We start from the raw sequence: 19,898 nt of genomic DNA on the forward strand, positions 1-19,898 counted from the left end.
GTACCAGTCCAGTTGAAACAGTGGTTTAAGGAATCACGTCTTCTTCTAAGGGACTTTGATTGAACTGAATTCTCCAACTCAAAAAAATCTTTAATTGAAAAGCAAACCACCAAAAGAGGAGGGGGGAGAGATTCGTAGACTATCATCTAGTTTGGAATACTGATCTGTGAAGTTGTAAGTACAAACAGTAGGAGTAGAAAGGAAGAGGAGGGTTTTTTACTGAACGTTTAGTGATCACTCTTTTAAAAAAAATAGAAGATTTCAACCAAAAGATCTTGCTTTTTTTTCTAATTTGCATTAAAATATAGAACATCACAAGTTCACTGGTCAGTCTAAGGAACCATTACTTTCACAGATGAAAACTAAAAACTGCATTCAGAAACATTTCACTTTTTATACCTACATACAAGTATGAAAAATGGAAATGCATAAAAATGAAGATCATATGTAATTAATATTTTAGAGTTTTAATCTAGTCTCCCTTGCTATATGCTGTGGAGTAAAAATCCTCAAAAAAACTGCAAGGAATAAAGATGCTATAGAGAGCAATTGAATGCTTATCTTGGATTTCTTTACTCTGAGAAGCAAATACACTTCACTTTGAAATGTTAACTTTTTATTCTATTACAAAAAAAAAAACATTGTGATTGAAATCACATTTGCAGCCAAAAAGCATTAAAAAGCAGAATATTAGTACTGCAAGGCTATGAAGAGAATGAGAAAATGCTAAATGATTGTTTTAAAGAGTCATTCGAACTGAAAAACTAAATGCGTTGTGTACAGCTTATTGAACAGTGGTCCATGCAACTCTAACACACAAAAATTACATTTATGAAAGCTGTAGCATGCAATTTGGTGCTTCATTTCTAATAACATCTGATTAGTAGAGAAGCTATTACCTTCTTCGAGAGCCTCAGGAACTTTCATCCTGGCAAGATGAGTCAACAACAGAACTCTGGCTTTCAGGCTGTAAGGGCAGGTAAGTGGAGGCTCATTCTTCTTTAAATTTATGCCACCAATTTCTCTGATTAGCTAAAATAAAATAGTTAAACACAAATGGCTACTTTGATGCCACAAATATGTGAGGAGAATAGTTTACAAGGAGAAAAGGTTTACTTTCACATAAGCAAGCCTTCAAGTAACATTTCTCTGGAAAGTTCTGTACGAAACACAGATGAATCTATAGATGAACACTGGCCATTTTAGCTATAACCCAGTTCCAAAAGGTATCTGGGAGTGCCTTGTTTCAAAGGGGAGGGAAAAAAAAGTAAAGATTTGAACACAAAAAGCTTGCCTTCAGTGAGCACTGAGTAATTTTATATTGATAAAGAAATACTTTAAAAAAATGGTTTTACTGCAAAGGTTTACTAAATTCGGCCATATTTCTAAGATATTTATATTAATATAAACTAGTTACTGCAGCACCTTGAGATGCTCCCATCTAAGACTCAGTCTGCTTCCTCAGAAATGATCTCATGTATCACAGGAGGAAGGAGGTTACAAGCCTAAAGCCTCTGGCAGGCAAAAGATCAAGTTTATTTTTGTTTGTTTTTTAATAAACAGCACCAACTTGGAAAAAGCATGGTGTTCTTTACTCAAGATGACCTAACTTGAACCTGACTAGACAAAGAAACACAGTTCAAACAGGTCTCTCACTTCAATTTGTAGAAGACCCTGGAGGGAGAGGCTGCAAAGCTGTGTAACAGCAGTTCAGAGTTTATAAGAATCAATACACGGCCCAGAAGCTTAATTTTTCAGGTCAACAAGTCACCTGAGGAGAGACTGAGGTTCCAAAATCTCCAGCCACAAAGGGAAGTTAGGATATCAACAGTCTGGGTACACTGACTTTTGACCACTCTTTCCCTACACTTGAAAAAAGACCTTCTTGCAAGAAGTTCTTTATAGCCAGATTCTGGTATAACACCAGGCAGGAAGAGTATAACTTTGATAAGAAAAAACTTTTGTAAGTACTGATACTGGGTTTATGATAAAAGAGTGAAATAAAAACAGGGAACAATGACCATGGCCAAAAAAGCAGGATGAACTAACAAAAATTATTGGCAATGCCTTTCTGTATTGATGCTTCCGAGACTTGTACTGGCATATAATAAGAGAAAAGAACACAGATGACACTGAGGATTGGAGCTTTAGAAATGGAAAAAAATCTAATAGTATAAAATGCGAGGCCATGTACTCACATACTAAGAAGAATTGCTGATTGAAGATGGGATCTTGTCAGCTGGAAAACTGAGGTGTTTAAGACAACAGAAATCTGGAATACTTAGTGATCCAACACCAGTTATCCTAAGCCACCCATATGGAAGAGTTGTGCAAAACACTGCAAAGAAATTATTGCCTGCAGCAACAAAGGAATAGCAGTGCCATATCCAAGGCACTGCTAAGACTTAACATGGGGTATTGTGGACAGTTCTGGCCACATGAGGAAAAAAGCATCCATAAAATTAAAAAAAAAAAAAAATCAATTGGGAACAGTACCTGATTCAGCGCACAGCAGGATGAGGGAAATGAAGAGCCTTTCAGGAAAGAGGCAATTAAAATACAATAGCTTTCCTAGCTTAGCAAACTGAAGACAAAAAGAAAACAAATGGGCTATTGCTCCTGTCTATGAATGCCTTAAGGATATACACAGCAAGAATTACTTAAACTCAAGAGTGACGATGACAAAAACATATATAAATTGGCCATAGACAAGATTCCTAACCACTAGAACAGTGAGCTCTGGAACAGCTTCTCAATAGGATATGGTTACAGGAGGCTTGACTGCCTTTTAAACAAAGAATGATTAAATGTAAAAGGGTTGCACAATGCCAATGCTTGCAAAAGCATGGAAGAAGAAATGATGATCAAGGTGATCTTTCCAAGCTCCCAAGCACAATGCCTGCTGAAAAATCCCACCTAACCACAATTCTCTTAAAATCTACAAGAAGATGAAGCGTTTGTAAAGGAGACAAAGACAATCAAGTAAGGAGGTATTTTAGGGCATGTTTAGAGCATGAAGATATATTCAGGACTTGGAAAATCCAATTGTGTGCATGCATTTATATGATTACAAAGTTTAAATCTGAGCGTCTACTCTCCCTACTTTGCAAACTCAAAATATTTCACAATAAAACTCAGTGGAGCATTTTGCATGCTGTGTTTGAAAGCTCTTAAAACCTAAATGTCAGTTTCTGATAAATAAGCCTTGCTAAAATTCTGATAGCAATAATTATTTTGTCATAGTGTACATAATGGTATCTCTTGGGAAGACTGAATGGAAGTGAAAAGGCCACCACAAGGGAACTGACATTCATGAAGGAATCTCTATAACAGTTAAAAAGATCATTAATTTAGACATTAGATAATAGTTTGATTTCAGTATTAATATATACAAACAGAGCTATGTTACTGATTTAACTGATACTAGTTTTAAATTCCAGCTAAAGAATTTATCAAATAGCAATCACCTTCTAACAGTGATCCTCAAAATTTGCAAGGATTGACAATTCCATATTTAGTTCACTCCTCCCCGCCGCATAAAAGACAACCCAGCAGTCTAAATACTAATTGATTCCATTTAAGTTAAGCATTATAATCAGTTAACGTAGTTTATCACTCTTTTCAAAACCAAAGTCTAGCTTCTAATTCATATTTAGATACACTTGCATCTCTAACAACAAGTAATGCCTTGAGAATTTGCATTCTGACAGTTGTCAGCAAGAAGCGACGTCTCCCTCTTCCCCTGAAGGGGTCAGTTACTTATAAAACATCTCTCAAAATAACTAACCTGTGGTATCTGAATGTTGTCTGCTGGTCTGCTTGTAGCATCTTTATTGTACTGAGGATCAAATTCAGACGCTCCTGCTAAAACCATGATAAGCCCTGCAAAAATAATTGGATGCAGACAGATAAAATGTCAGCAATATCCTATGACACTGAGCATTTTCTTCAGAGCTCTGTCATAAAACTTACTTCCACTCTTCCTTTATAACCATGAGTGTCCATGTTCTCCATTTAGTGGATCAGATACTACTGCTACACTGCAAAAGTGGCATGAACCAATTTCTGATGCAAGATTTTTGAGCAAGTTCATTTCTGAGCAAGCCAAACTTATTTTGTCTGCTTGCAGCGCTCAGTGTATTCCACCTAATAAAAATAAGCCAAGCTCCCTGGGTGTCAATTTTCATTTCCATTCTCAATTATTCATTTACTTCCAGACTGGAGCATATTGAAAAGTTTTATGAAGTATACTTTCCTATTGTTTGCAACACAACTGTGGATCATAAGGAAAAGAAGTTTTAAAAGCACAAGTTTGCCTTGAAACCTAAAAAAACACCTGGAACAAGTCTCATCATTTCCCTAGCCCAGTTTGGTTACATTCATATTTTGATTTGTCCAGGCTTAAGCCTCAGGTTTTGGCCCTGGTACATCATCACTGTGGAATCCACAATCAAACACAGTCTTCACCTGATCAGCGTGTGATTTATCTAAGCCAAGTCAATTGTGGCTCACATTCAGACTGCACAACAGACCTCAGCGGAGCAACCTGACTTACCTCTGACCCTACGGTTCCCTGAGGATTTTAAGTCCTTAAGTAAGGCCAATTAAACTTGGGCTTAACCTTTTACCAATCTGTAGGGGAGACAAGAGAAGTCTCAAACCTAGGGTTCTAAGCTAGGCTCAAGATGAAATAATCTGCTGTTGACTCCAAGTATGAAGAAAGAAGGAGGGGTTTACCATGACCTACCTAAACTTCTCAAGAAGTTTCACCTACTCTCCCTTTCACCCCTTCACAGCTAGCTGTTTGGAGGAGGAGAATGGGGGAAAAAAGCATGAGTGTATGACAAGTCTGAGAGCATAAGCTGGGTCTGAATTAATCCCACGCCTGTAAACCTGTTTGTACTGCAACTAGAATACTAATGTACCTTTGTACTGTTTCCTACACATCTCTGATTATCAGTGAAGCATTCTGTTCAGTAGGAAAGGGATGCATCAAAAATGGATGCTTCCAGCAATCCTGTGACAAATCTAAGGCTGAACAACAGTGCAATTCAAAGGAGTAGGAGTATATATTTAAGATAACCTCCTTCTAGAGTTCGTTCATTTCATTTTGCTTTTTAATTGTTCTGAGCATCATATCTAGTAAAATCCAATCTAAACCAGTACCACACTAATCCTTCAGGGCCATACCAACCTCACAGCCAAAAACATCCAACTCTGCATCTGATGATGCTATAGGCCAAGATTAAGCCTAACATAATGCATCTGCAGATTGCTCCACAAAAAGCTTTTCTGGTGTTTTTAAGTATGAGCAGACAGGAAAAATAAGTATATAAAAAACTATGAAGGAGTAACAAAGCCACATGAAATCAAAGGGAGCAAAAATTTTAAACAGAAACAGCTATAACATAACAAGTACGGAATACAGAACAGAAAAATGGAATGGCTATTTAATTTTTGCCAATATAAAAGTCTTATGACAGTCCCTAGTAAAATCCCAAAGCCTATTTTGCTGTGGTTACAACAAAACAAAACATACAGATACAGGTTACATTCCTAGTGGACACACAGTAACCCAGGCCTTCAGGCAGGTCAGCATCCGTTTTTCCCAACTTACTATATATATATGTATGTGCGTGTATGTATGTGTACACACACTTTTTTTTAAAACAGACATAGATATGTATTTATATAACTCCCCCCCAAATACTCAAATTGTTTTATAGCATACTCTTCACCTACAATACAATGAAGTTTTTAAAAACACCCTTGAAGTACCAGAGATGTTATTTTAACCTAGCAAAGACTTACAAAGTAGAAGCATTTTAACATAACTGATTGACATTAAGAGGCCTTTTACTTACGTTTCATGTCCATGTTTCGCGTTTTATAGACAAAATACGTATATATTTGAGTTGTGCGAATGAGAATCTGGTCTCCACTATATCGTATTGATCGATACCACCAGGAACCCTGAGATATTTAATAAGAACAAAATGATATCAGCTATGACGAAGCATCAGGACAGCTAAGACCACCTCAAATTTGTTCAAAAGCAGGTATGCAAACTTCAAAAATTTAGACTCCTCCCAACTGATTTTACATATGTTGAAGTCAAATGAATTTTAGAGAGGAGGAAGAAAAAAAAGTCTTTGCCAACAAAAATTTTAAACGTACATATTTTTTTGAAGGACAGTTTGATGCTAAAAGTTTTGAGAATTCGTTTTAGCCTAGAGGATTCCCCCCCCCCAACATATGCACACAGGCTCTTTTGGTTATTTCTGGTGTTTTTTAGTGAAAAGAGATTCCTTCCTAAGTGGTAATTCTTTATTGTGCAATACAGCATTCAAATCAAAATCAGTATAGGCAGATTGAGACCAGAAGATCAAAATAAGAGACTTTTTTCATTAGAAAAAAAGTTTGAAAAAAAAAAATTTTTTTTAAATCACATAATTAGAAAATGCTTTTCACAGGGGGCATTTGGAGGTAGCCCAGTGCCCTTGCTGTATATTTTCAGAATTAAGTCATCCTTCAGCTCAGGCTGATAAAATAATTCTTCCAAAGCTTTAGAATTCCTTCATTAGCATTATACCAATGACTTCAAATTATGTAACTCACTGCACAGCGACTATACTCCATAATTATTAAGAATGGTCTGGTTGGTTTTAAAATGAAGTTTGTTCATTAAACTCCTTCTTGTAAACAAAGTTCAATAACAATAAAATCATCCAAAATACATCTTGATCTATTGTACAACTTATCACAAATTAAAGGTAACAAGCAGTAAAGAAGTAAGTGATGCTATCTACTGTTAAATTAATAGGCAATAGTGTAAATTCCCCTAGCAAAGCAAGGGGTTGGAATTTACTTAGTTATTTGAAAAATGAAGTGGTTTTGATTTCTCTATACATAGATGAACACCCCTAGCACAGAAGAGTAAACATCTGCAGAAAAGTTTTTCTGTAGAAGAATTCAGATCATAATCCCATATCTATTAGAATTTTTTCCAAGATGAGTCTGGATACTGGAAGAAAAAAAAATGTAACTACAGCCAGTCCAGAGCTGCATGAAAAAGGCTGCTCTACATGCTTTTGCAGATACAATTTAGGTCTCTTGCCTCATGTACTGAATGTTGTTTAGGTCAGTGGAGGTCTAGGAAGATCTCCACACCAGTATTTTCCCCTTTCCTACACCTGGATTCAAAGGGTGGAACTAACCTTACCTTATTTTAGATGCCTATCGCAGATAAAGAATGACTACATTTGTAATTAACTTAGGCTTAGTTATTGATTCACAGAAGAGAAACAGGCCCATCAAAAGGGCCTGTTCATCTTACACGTCTATTTTAGAATGAAATTATAAGATAACTTGCTTCATAAAAATAACTATTCCTCTTCACTGACTATAAAAGAAATTTAGAGTGACAAGTTTGAATGCAGAAGTCTACAGCTGTTACAGAAGCAAAAGAGGCAGAATGTTCCTCTGCTCAAGACATTTCTTCATGATAGAAAGGATGTTTACTTTCACTTGGGCTACGATAAACCTGGTATAAATCACTAAGAGTGAGTGTGTACAAAAAGCATCAACACACATCAACTGAAACTTCAAAGGGAAGGAGGAAGAGTAGGCACACTTTTTACCCTGGATTTTAAGTTTCCCAATCAACTCCTTGTTGAAATCACTGCATTTGAAATTTGCTACACTAAATCTTCAATTACACATAAAGACTCCCAAAGAAAAGTGACATGCCTGTCTGAGCCTTCGTACACAGACACACAAGCAGGTGTCAAGATCCCAGGACACTTTCTTAAATGAAAATCTTCTTCCTCAAGAGAATCAAGGCTTATGAGTGTCAATTTTCTGAGCCCCTCTTCAAGCCATAACCCAAATGCATCTCTGTCACTGGAGAAGGGACATTGTTCAAAAGCAACACAGTAGAGCAAACCAGAGGCCTGCAGTATCACTCATCTAGCAATTGATTCCTCAGGCAAAGGAATCTCAAGAGCAGACATTTCATAGTGCACAGAGATCAATAAAAATTAAAGGCATGAAAACAAAGGCAGTCAGGAGAAACCAAAGCAGCAATTTGTTCCACAAGCAGTAATCATTCTAGTACCACCAGTTAAAGACATCTCAGTCTTGGGTCTACAGTAACACTACTGAATATCCTCTCAAGTTCATCACATGCAATTAATTTCCGTGTGATGAATGAAAGAAGGTACAGGATAAATTATATACACAGTCTCCAGCTTTTGTGATATCCAGCATTTCCTTTACAGCTGTATCTCTATCACGGCACTTCACTTTTTTAGAAACTCTTCAGCAGCTACACTTCTTCCATAATGAAAGAAAACACCCCCATTAATATTCTACCCTTTGTAAACAAGCTGTAAACAAAGCTTTCTTAGAGTAGAACTACTCATTCTTCCCTCTCATAGAGGGATATCTTTTATTTCTTAATCAGCTAATACTTACCACAACAACTGGCAGAATAACCATAAATGCTAAGCCATATACAAGCAAAACCTAGAGAAAAATTATGAAACATACGGCATTAGGCACTTCAGTTACTTAATACCATTCTTGTTTAATCTTTATTCTAAAATACAGTCAAGTAGTATTACCACAAATCTACTGCACATTAATACAAGCTTATTGCATAGTACCTGTTGTTATTTCTGAAGAACAACTTATCAGTAATTTAACCAGTCAGGTAGCGTTCAAATAAGGAGCATCTGTTCAGTGTAATCTTTTAAGTAATCTTTTAAGTCATCCATACATTGTCTTGGGCGGGTTGCTTTAATTATTAAAGAGCTGGCAGCTAAACTGTGATGCAGTGGACAGAGATAATTACTGCATTACAAAGTAGGCAGGCATTATATTGTAGCAATATAATGCAACAGAAAGAACATTCAGACACTGTACGATTACAGGATCTCTAGCAAGCTAAATGGAACTACAGAAGTCCATAAAACAGAAACAGTTATATATGTTTTCTTGCAACAGTAAACATGCACTTCACAACAAGAGTGACCACGCTACCACTTTATTATCCTTACAATGAAATACTTCCAAACATATTAATACTCTCAAAAAGGTTAGATTTAAGCTACTGTATTACTTTTGACTCTTGAGACTTGCTTCAAAGAGGCACATTCAGACCAAAGTATTACTAGTCAAAAGGCACAGTTAATACTACTATGTATAGCATACATGGACAAGTATTTTAAGGTGAGCATTTTAAAGTTTATCTTAAAATTTTAAGCTAAGTATGTTAACTCACCAAAATTGAATTTTTCTGATCCACAATCCAAGCTGGCAAAGCTATACCAAAGCTAGTAGCTGTAGGATGAAACAAAGAAATTCACTGTAAAGTACTAAAGAACTACTTTAAAGTCACATCAAATCTAGCAAAAATTCATGTTTATCACTTTAATAAGTAAAATACTAACAAATTTAGCCAATCGAAAAACCAAATTAGAAATATACTCAAGCATGCAGTGAAATGATAGGTTTAAATGCACTATATACAACATCTGATATCCCAAAGATTTTAGCTTAACATATTATAGTGATCTGCAAGATTTATTAATACATCAAAGAAGAGAGATTTGACAGACAAAAATTTATGAGTTTAGCCTTGGAGAGTTTTCAGCAGTTTAAATAGGTATATAACAGTAAATATATGCATTGCATGACAACTGTTTGAGCAAATGAGATCTATGGAGAATGTTTTACTTATTTTTAACTTTAAGAAAAGGTTCTGAGCTGTAAATTATAAAAAGCGAAACCTCCTGTCAGCTTGAATTTCTAGGTGGTTAATAAGAAAGAGAAAGGAACACTTCTCCATTGAAAAGGAGTTAGGTTGCAGAAAATACAAGACAATTCTCTAATGGTAACAGCTACAGTGCACAGATACGAACACAGGACAGAATTAAAATAGGTTGTTCTCTTTAGAACCAGTAACTTGAACTTTGCAAATGCTACCTGTCCCAACCCTAAAGGTTCCAGGAAGCCGGGGGGGGGTGGGGGGGAAGATACATACATACATATATACATATATATATTTTTATATATAAAAATTATATATATATATATATACACACACACACAGACACACACATATATACACATATATACGCACACACATATATAAAAAATTTTTAAGGCCTGCTTCAAAGTCTCCCATCTACTGTGGGGGAGCCTGATGGTTTCCTAAGTACTAGTAGCAATCCGTGAGGAGTACTGCCTTTGATAACACGAGACTACAATTCCCTGTATACTTGGACATTATTCTGAAATCGTTTCAAACAGATCCTGACCAGCTATCAGTTCAGACAACCATTTGTTTCGCATAGGTCTAACATGATTTTTATGTAGTCCCTGAGTTGGAAGCTACTATTTTCTGAAACTAGCATTAAACATCTGACCAAAACATAGCTCAAGCTTACAAACTCAACAGCTTTCTGCCAAGTGAATTTACTAAATTAAGCCATGGGAAATGCCTTGGTCTGGAGAGCAGTCTGGAGACTTTTCCCTACATGTAATGGCCACAGATTTTTAGAAGAAAATACCAGAAGTATGATTGTGCTTTTCACTTGTGGTTCTCTATCAACTTCAGTTTCCCACTATATTTTTGATCTTTAGGATTTTAGCTTCAAACTTGAGGAATCTACATTTTTTCTTCAAACTGTTCTAAGTACAGAAGTAGTTCAGTACAAGCACTTTCTCTTCTGGTCTGAGAATCTACTTGTCCCCATTCACGCTCACTGAACTGAGGTACTAGCAGATACCAGTTGAAAATAGTCTAGTAAAACTGCCTTAAGTTCTTAAAAGCATATATGCTTACTCTTCAGGTCCACCTCCTGCTTTTAAATATTCTCCAAATGATTTTGCACATTCATTGTTGTGCTTACTAAAGGAGCAAGTCATGCTGAAGGTAAGATTTTTCTCGCTTGCCTGCCTCTAAACTCCATGCTGATTCAGTTGGATAGAGAATGGAATACTGTTTTTCCTTCGCACTGGGCATCGCAGGTGGGATGCACCTCATCTAACTCTAGAACATCTAATGTAGGATGCTGTTCATCTCACGCCAGAATACATCTCTGTAAAGGTCTGTCTCCTTTATTTGACTATACAAAACCAAGAACTAGAGTAGATAGCTTGAATACAGACTTTTTTTACATTACAGGTGTCTAAACGAAGGTAAGACGAATTTCACTGAGAAAGCTCCTCACGCCTTAATGTGGAACAAGACTACAGAGTAGAGGATGGTAGACGGAAAATTTCAGACTTCTTCCCACCCTTCAGATACAGCAACAACGCATGATCTAGAGCAAAGCAGAGAACTTCTATTCCAGTGTACTCCAAGTTAAGGTTTCAGAAGAGTAGAATGCTTGCACACTAACAGTATGAACTGCTGCCCTACAGAAGAATTGTTTCACTTTGCCCTTTAGGAATCCAGAGTCCCTGAAGTTTGTGAAAGCTATATCCGAGCATACCACACAAGGCTCTTCTTGCCTTTAAAACCTCATACACGTGTCCAACTAAGCCTTCTTTTGAAGTCACAGCTTCAAGCCAGTTCAAGGACACTGACATACTACCTAACTCAAAGCCCTATGTCCTGGCAGAACAAAGTAGCTTGTGGACGCAAAACACAGTTCAGCATCTGAGAAAGACCCTAGAAAAGCTGCTTGTAGACATGTCAGACTTTATTTAACATCCATATTGCTGTTCTGTGATATTGGGACAGCATTTCTGAAGCAAGTCCTTTTTTGTATTTTGCAGCGAGAGAGACAGAGTCCTCCTACTTATTTGTCTAGGAAAGCAAGAAAAGTTAGAAGCTAAAAGAAATTTGCTATGTTATAAAATGAAATGGTCAAAGAAATAAAACCACTGCCCTAGTCCACCAGAAATGCCTTAGTTAAGGTATGATTTAGCTAGCACAGTTGTTTTTTCTGAAGGGATGGGGAAGATTGTTTCTTTGAAATGTTGGTCCAGGGTTTTGGTAGTGGCTTGGTTTTTCAAAATGATTTTTTAATGTTGTTAATTCCCCAATTGAATGGATATAAGAAGAATTTCCATCACAGATTTATGTCACGTGTCATCCTGCCACTTCACACTTAAGTTAAAAATTCCATTTACTATTTCCAAGCTGGCCTTAACTCATTCCGTGTAGATATGCAGTATAACTTAGCTTCTCAGACTGCAGGGCATCAACAACAGGAGATCTACGCAGGCTGGTGTTACCAGATTGCAGGTTTCATCTTGCTTGTAAGGAGTATCAGAAGCAGCTAGGAACACATAACATTCTTCCTCCGAACTAGCCTACTTAAACCACTGTCACAAAGATGTTATACAAGCAACTGATGCAATTGCAAACAGTAGGAAAACTCTATTAACTTTCAGTTCTAAATTGTTTTACAGTGTGGACCATCTGCTCTACAATTTTAATACACCATCATTAGGATAATTCACATGTAGCTACTTGCCGAGGAAACAGTTTACTAGCGTAGAGATAATCACCAGGATTCCTCAAAATGAAGGTAGCACAGAGCTACACTCAAACTGCACTGTTTCCACCAAATGGAAGGCAGATGTGTATACAGTATTTAAACACACACATATTCTCACATACATCCCAAAGTATGTTTACTGCATTATGGCTAGTAGTTTACTTTTCAACACACATTTATAGTATCAGATTATAAATACAAAGAAATGCTTAAAACTGACAGGTTTTTGCTTATATCTTATAACTTCTATTCTTTTAATACTGGCAATGCTCTCTAGAAGCTGGCTAATTAAAAAAAAAAAAAAAGCAAAACAACAACAACAGAGACAACTTTTTTCTTTTTTCTTTTTTTTCCTAATAAGAAGTTTGACAAACTTAAAAGCAAAATCTTTCTTGGCTTTCCCTTTCCCCTCCCAGAACTTTTATTTTTCCAGTTTCACAAGCAGAAAATTGACCCGTGTTCCTTCAAATCAAAGGAAAAAGTTATTTCATACATGCTGAGTGCTTCTCAGATGATCACACAGGACACAGTTTAAGGCACATAAATTAAAGACCTTAAGTCTTTTCTTACCTTGTGGTCCGTCTGGATTACCAAATTCTTCCCAATTTTTTCGTGATTCTTCATCAGTTAAGCTAATTTCAAGAAGAGATATTAAGTTAATATAAAAGTAAAGGAACTTCTCTAGATAATTAGTATATACAGAAACTTAAAAATGTGGCATTTATGTTTCAGAGATCGTTTGACAAACCATACATAACTTATGTTACTGCTTGTATGAAATCTGTCATAACAAAACAATACTGCTTTATTCCTTCATAATACACAGGCAATGGAACAGTTACATCCCATTTTATGAGGATGACTGTGTACTCTTTTAACAAAAAACACTTTTCAGTGACAAGTTACAGTATAGCAACCCTCAAAAGGCAAGGACTAAAAATGTATTTTTTGGGGTGGAAGGTCAATATGCAGGATGAGTTGCTATGGCAGAGGTTGTCCATCCAGATTTTTAGCCTTCGATGGCATTTTTCTCTCCCCTGAAAATACCTAGTTTCATATTTAAGAAGAGGGAAATAAATAAATGAAAAGGTACTACCTCCTAAATCTTACAGTTTCTAAATCTGTTCTGTACTGACAGTTTCTTGGCAATATGCTTACTGCTTATACCACTTCACACAGAATCTCTATTACTACAAGGAAAAACACTGCTTTTGGAAATGGAACACCCCACATTCACTATGCAGAAAATCTTGTGTCACAGAAGAGACCTAGTGAGTAAGCCAGAGGTCTCCTGAACTGTTTCATGGTCTCGCGCTTTACCAAGCAGACTCATTAATTGGGTAGGTTTTACATTCTTTCAAGACTGCATGGCCAGAGGAACTTCACTGACTCACTTGAAGATATGCCTCTGCCACAGCTTTTGCCCTAGGGTTTGAAGTATCAAACTGCATTCACCAAGCACTTGAGCACTAGTTTGTAAAATGGAGAAGGGAGATGTTTAAGGAGTTTAGAAAGCAATCCCAGTATATCCTATTAAAGATACTTCTACAGTGATGTAAATGTTCATAAGCAGAAAGAATACTTTTAAAACCGCTCAGAAGAGTCTGGTGTTGACTCTCCTTCTTACCCCACCTCAAACAAGTCATTCAAACAGTCAGTAAGGCCAACCACATAGGCAACTGACCAAAAACCAAAACAAAAACCAAAACAAAAACCAAAACAAAAACCAAAACAAAAACCAAAACAAAAACCAAAACAAAAACCAAAACAAAAACCAAAACAAAAACCAAAACAAAAACCAAAACAAAAACCAAAACACACACAGAAGTCACCAACTTGCTAGGCCCTTGGATGATCACTGAGAGTAGAAAGAACATTAAGTTGTACCAAGATGCAATGTACAAACAGCTTTAAAAAGAAACACACATTTTTGTTACAGAAAAAAAGGGATTTCTGCTAGACTGAATCCTAACATTGCACATGAACTCTCAGATCTAAGGAAAGCTATAAGCAGAGGTATGACTGGAACAACACTCTGAAGGAAAAGAGGATTCAGCCATTAAGAACTACATGAATAATCTGAAACAGTCACTTAGCCAAAGATCAGGACCGCATGACAAGTTTGAATGGAAACAGATGTGGGGGAGCTGAGAGAAAAGTAAGTTAGAGCCAAAATGAAACATCTACCTTGCTCTTTAGCTTTATCGTTATGTGAAATGAACAGTATAGTTATGGTCTAACTTTCAGAATTGCCATAAAGGGGGCTGTTGCTGAAACACTGCAAACACCTGTTTCGTTCTTTGTCATCTTTAAGATATAGTAAGTATCACTGGAAAAACTTTTCCTAGATGACATGAAAGTTTAATACAAAGAAGTAACCTTTTAGAGCATTTTGAGAGTGGCAAAGCAATTGAATTATCCTCCCTAACTTGTAAACTAAACAGGTATCTATTGGACCGAGACATGTTCTGACTTTTGTTATGCACCTGAAGATGCTTTCCGCAGCTGCTTAGGTCATCCCTGCCACTACCTTACAGGCTTCCCTTCCCATAACACCAAGTTCTTGTTTTTCACAGACAACAAACTTACGCTGCATAGGCCTTAGCAATCCTCATGAACATAACTTCATCTCCTCCTTTATCTGGATGGTATTTTAGTGATAGTGCACGGTATTGTTTCTTAATTTCAGATATACTGGCTCCCTTAAAAGCAAAACAGAAACTTTGTGTTACTAATGAATACCTTAAACCAAATAAATCTCTTCTACTATGTTTGTATTCTAAAGTACACTATGCAATATTTCTCTGAACCATCACACCTAAACAGTTATGTTTTAATATAATGTGATCATGAAACTGTAAATGCATTTCATATTGAATAGTAGATTGCCCTGCTACATACAAATGCCTTTGACTAGAACCATCCTGCCCATAAATTATTTCAAACTTATTGAATAAAAGGAACACATTATCTATACTTGAGAAAAAGACAGATGTTCATTCTACTACAGAATGTTGTTAAATTCCACCCAAAACCCTGTGCATTAAATTTCAGGTTAAGCTGCGAACTTCATCACTCAAGAAAACTCCCAAAACGCTAACATAAGCACAGATAAAGTTCTCCCAGCAAGTTATCTGATAAGTTTCACAGAACCATTACCAAAGGACTTTTCAACATTTTGGCAGCAGAGGCCTAGCAGGCTGACCCTAAGTGCATAATAAAGACACAAGAAGTTATTTATAAATGATGATACTGTTCTGATAAAGTTAGGCCAGAAATTAAGTTACCACTATGCTTTATTTGTTATGTTACCTTAATTTTATCTCATTTTATCCAATGTATCTATTATTTTCCAACACTATTTTTCAACAGCACACCTCCCTCATTTAATGCTCAGGATGCATTCACTTCACACTTCAAGAAAAAAAACAGTCATTTCAAGACTACATGAGATATGTCAGATTAAGGTAGCAGAAGCTGGAAAGAACAAAACAAATCATACAGTTTGCAGAAAGGAGGAGGATTTTCATGGCTTTGGTGAATGCTACCCCCCAAAAAAGCCCAAACAAACAGATAAAAAAAAAATTTCTTTTCCTCTGCCACAGATGTTGTATGTGATCCCACACAAGCTGATGACAAACTCTCCATATATCATTAATTGCTTACTCCTCATTTTCAAAACCTAGCTGCAGAGGCTAAGCCTGACTAGCCGTCTAGGATAGCTAACGTCAGTCAGCACCGTGCTTGGAACATGGAGCTTCCCTACACTAACTACTTACAAAAATATTAAGGTCTTGTTTACCAGAGGAAACCAGAATTATAACCAATTTTCACCTTCACCTTTCTGTCTTGGATCCTACTTGTAAAATGGTACTAAGGTCACTTATTCAATTTATCAGTAATACTATCCAACTGCCTCACATATCAATGAATTTAAGTGATATGCTCCAAAATGAGCTATTCTACATTCAAAACAAAATGATGATATTTATATATGAAGTGTGTGCACATTAACTGAACTTCGTCCATGTTGTATGCCTAGTGAATTAAAGGTCCCCTGGAGAAAAAAATGCCTCTAGAGCCTCTAATTACATGCTTATACGCTAACCTAACATAAAGAAATAATTTAGGCCATGGTGTGAAAGCAAGGAATCAAATTAATTATGATGTATCAAAACTTCCAAGTGCTTGCATCAGAAACCTTTTCATCATTTTTTCCCACAACAAAAGTGCTTTTTTTTTTTCTTTAACTGCAACAACATTTCCATTATCTGACATCACTTCAACATCCATATCATGCATCAGCAGGGCTGGCAATGTTTCTAAAGGTTCTGCTTGAGTGATAACAGAAAAAGGCTGTCAACTTTCATGTAGACTGAAGAAAGAAACTTTACCAGGGGATTTTCAAGGGGATGCATCTTCTGACAGCACAGAAATATGAAGAACAAACATGCCCTGGAACCTCGGCTTCTATTACACAACCTTACTTCAACCAATCTATCTTCATATCGATCTCTTTGTCTATTCTGTAACACCTCCAACACGAACAGTCCTAACTGTTCTATGCACTCCATCCCTGTGTATGTTCTCAGTGCATTCCAGTACTGGTCTCTCTCCTTGGACCAAGAGTTAAACAACTTGAGTATATTCACAAATTAAGTTACAATTCTGTACATATTATTTTATATTATACATATTATTTTTCCTCAGGGTTGTTATTTGGAAAAGTTTGCTAATGATGACAGCGGAAAATCCCCTAACGACCTACTCCCTAGCCGGATTTATTTAATCAAAGTTAGCCCAGGTATAAGAACACGTAAACTGTACAGTTCTAACAGATACTATTCACCAGAAGAACTCCTGTGCATCAGTAAGAAAACACAAGTCAGCAATCAGTCATTCACAGAGGCACCACACAGAGGTTGAATTTAAATAATTTGCCTACTGAATATGACAGACAGGTCTTGTTCTATTCCTGGCTAGAAAAAGACTGAACTCTGCAGATCTGCTATAATAGCCTCCCTGGCACAAAGAAGCATTACCAATGATGCCTACCCTCACGCTGACAAGCCATATTGTTAATGGTAAAAGATTTATCTGTTAACGTTCGTATTCATATTAAACTTTCCCACACTAGCAATACATATCAAGTTAAATCCAAATGGGTATACATACGAAGTCCTTTCCTATTCTTTGTTGAGCTCTAAGCACAATGCGTTTCCTTAGGCTAGAGGGTAAAACATACCTCAGACTGCACTGCTGGAAAGATGGCTCTATTGCTATTCAAAACAGTAGTTTTGTATGCGGAAATAATTAGCATAAAGTAGAAAATTTCCTTAAGATATTATGGTTAAAACAAAGAAAAGAGTTTGACGAGACTAAATAAGAGTTCAAGTTATCTCCAAAAGGTCTATTAGTCTCCTCCAGATTTCCAAGGTACCTTTTTAAATCTGTTCTGAATTAGACCTTCAATAGAAAGAAAGCACTAGAGCTCTTTCTTCTAGAGAAAGACTTTTTTTTTAAATCATCTTAATAAACTAATTGGCTCCTCTTGCTATTGAGAATTTGTTGTTCTCAATATTCCATCTATAGATGCAACTGAGATTCAAGGTAACCTTTACTAGAGCAAAATGCATATCACCAATATTTTTCAGCCTATCTTTCCATTTACAAGAGAAATTATACAAGAAACTGTGAATCCCATGAATCAGCATTCTTGCTTACACAGTTTATTCACCAGCATCCCTGAAAATGGCTATCAAGAGGGCTTCCATAGGGTGTACCAAAGCAGAATGATTTTCCTTAACAGCTTTGCTGAAATTAGCAACTATACACACAGTTTCACTCCACTAAAAAGACAGAAATAAGTCTTTCTGCACTAATTGAGGAAAAAAAGGAAAATAACATCACAATAAGACCCCAAAACAGATAAAAACTTCCATCTCACTATATTAAGAAAGTCATTAGAATTTTGAAAGAGTCAGATAGGAAAGTTATAAACTACTACAGACACATGCAAGAGTATCTAGCTACGGATTTTTACAATACGCAGCAGCAACTTTCAGATGCCAAAAAATAACAAAACCATTAGGGATATTCACTGAATTTAGCTTACACTGGTTATACTTAGGTTGTTTAAAAAGCAAGTCCTAAATTTGTCATAGAGACATAGAACCTACAGTCACAGCAGTACAGACTAGTGAAAGATGCTATTACTTACAGGATCCAAATGCAAAACCTCATAAGGGTTGTATTCTTGATACTCTCGGTCTGTTTTGGAAACCTTGTATGCAAGAAACAAAAATAATGCCCATCCCGCAAGAAGAATTATCTTCCTGTTTGGAAAAAATAATTTAAAAATATGCATAAATCAACTAGGTCCAATATAATTCTATAAATACCAGATGAAGCCATTTGATATCAATCTTAAAAAAAAAACCCACCAAGAAACAATAAAGCAATCTTAAAGCAGGTATGAGTGTTTTACAGCCTCTGACACAGATGAGATGGCTAACCCGATTTCTAACTAATTTTTACTTTAAACAGGCAAACCACTATCAGCAAAGACTCTTTACACTCTTTAACTGTCTGTCGTTAGTAGTTATACAATAGTATTTCTTATTTCTGAAGAATGATTTTAACCTAATCTTACACAAAGGCAACAGTTAAAGAAAAAAGCATGAAAAATATATGTAAGAGAGGAACATATTTTGGGGGCAGGAGTAAGAAACAAAGAACAGAAGAAAATAAAGACCTTAACTTTGAACATGCAAATGATTACTATTATAGATTTAAATATATATGTTTAGGTATTTAAATCAAAGGGCATCATTACCACCACTAATTTCAGTGAAAGAGTGAACATTTTTTTTTTTTTAAACAAATGAACTGTTTACATATTTATTTGTGCTGAAGTTCACTGGTTTCATTTAGCAGGTATTCTATAAGCTGAAAACAGCATTCATCTGTATCTCAAGCCCTACTAGATCATAATGATTAACTATTCATTATTCAAACGTAGCAGATTGTAAATGTTTCCTCTATGACATGAAAGCCATTATTATATAACTAATTCCAGCTGCTTTGATTACAAAAAATATATTTTTATAAAAATAAAAATGTAATAATTGCTCAAGTGAGGAAAGGCATGCAAATGAAACATACTTACTTTACAGTAGGAATTATGTTTTGCTGTGGTTTTAACAGTCGCAAACGATACCACAAGCATCTTCCATATACGTTTCTTATATTCTTTAATCGAATTTGCTCTATAAAAAAGAAAGATTCTGATTAATTGATCTGACAAAAAGCAGAATGACAAATACGCCAAAAGCAGAATGACAAATATATGACAAAAATTCATCCCAGCGTAGGTAGTACAAG

The 19,898-nt window shown here is 36.0% G+C and overlaps 1 protein-coding gene across 1 annotated transcript in view; it reads right to left on the reverse strand.

The window, feature by feature from the left end:
- The window catches only part of SEC63 (SEC63 homolog, protein translocation regulator), a 57,765-nt gene that overhangs the window by 21,777 nt on the left and 16,090 nt on the right, over positions 1-19,898 (reverse strand). Inside the window, exons 2-10 of the mRNA XM_026119938.2 lie at positions 19,684-19,783; positions 18,736-18,850; positions 15,105-15,217; positions 13,086-13,147; positions 9,284-9,342; positions 8,476-8,526; positions 5,865-5,973; positions 3,788-3,882; positions 900-1,032 (exon numbers count right to left, since the gene is read on the reverse strand). Of these exons, the coding sequence (XP_025975723.1) occupies positions 900-1,032; positions 3,788-3,882; positions 5,865-5,973; positions 8,476-8,526; positions 9,284-9,342; positions 13,086-13,147; positions 15,105-15,217; positions 18,736-18,850; positions 19,684-19,783 (837 nt within the window). The remainder of the gene's footprint in view (positions 1-899; positions 1,033-3,787; positions 3,883-5,864; positions 5,974-8,475; positions 8,527-9,283; positions 9,343-13,085; positions 13,148-15,104; positions 15,218-18,735; positions 18,851-19,683; positions 19,784-19,898) is intronic.

Source organism: Dromaius novaehollandiae, chromosome 3 (genome assembly GCF_036370855.1).
Source record: "Dromaius novaehollandiae isolate bDroNov1 chromosome 3, bDroNov1.hap1, whole genome shotgun sequence".
Taxonomy (NCBI): Eukaryota; Metazoa; Chordata; class Aves; order Casuariiformes; family Dromaiidae; genus Dromaius; species Dromaius novaehollandiae.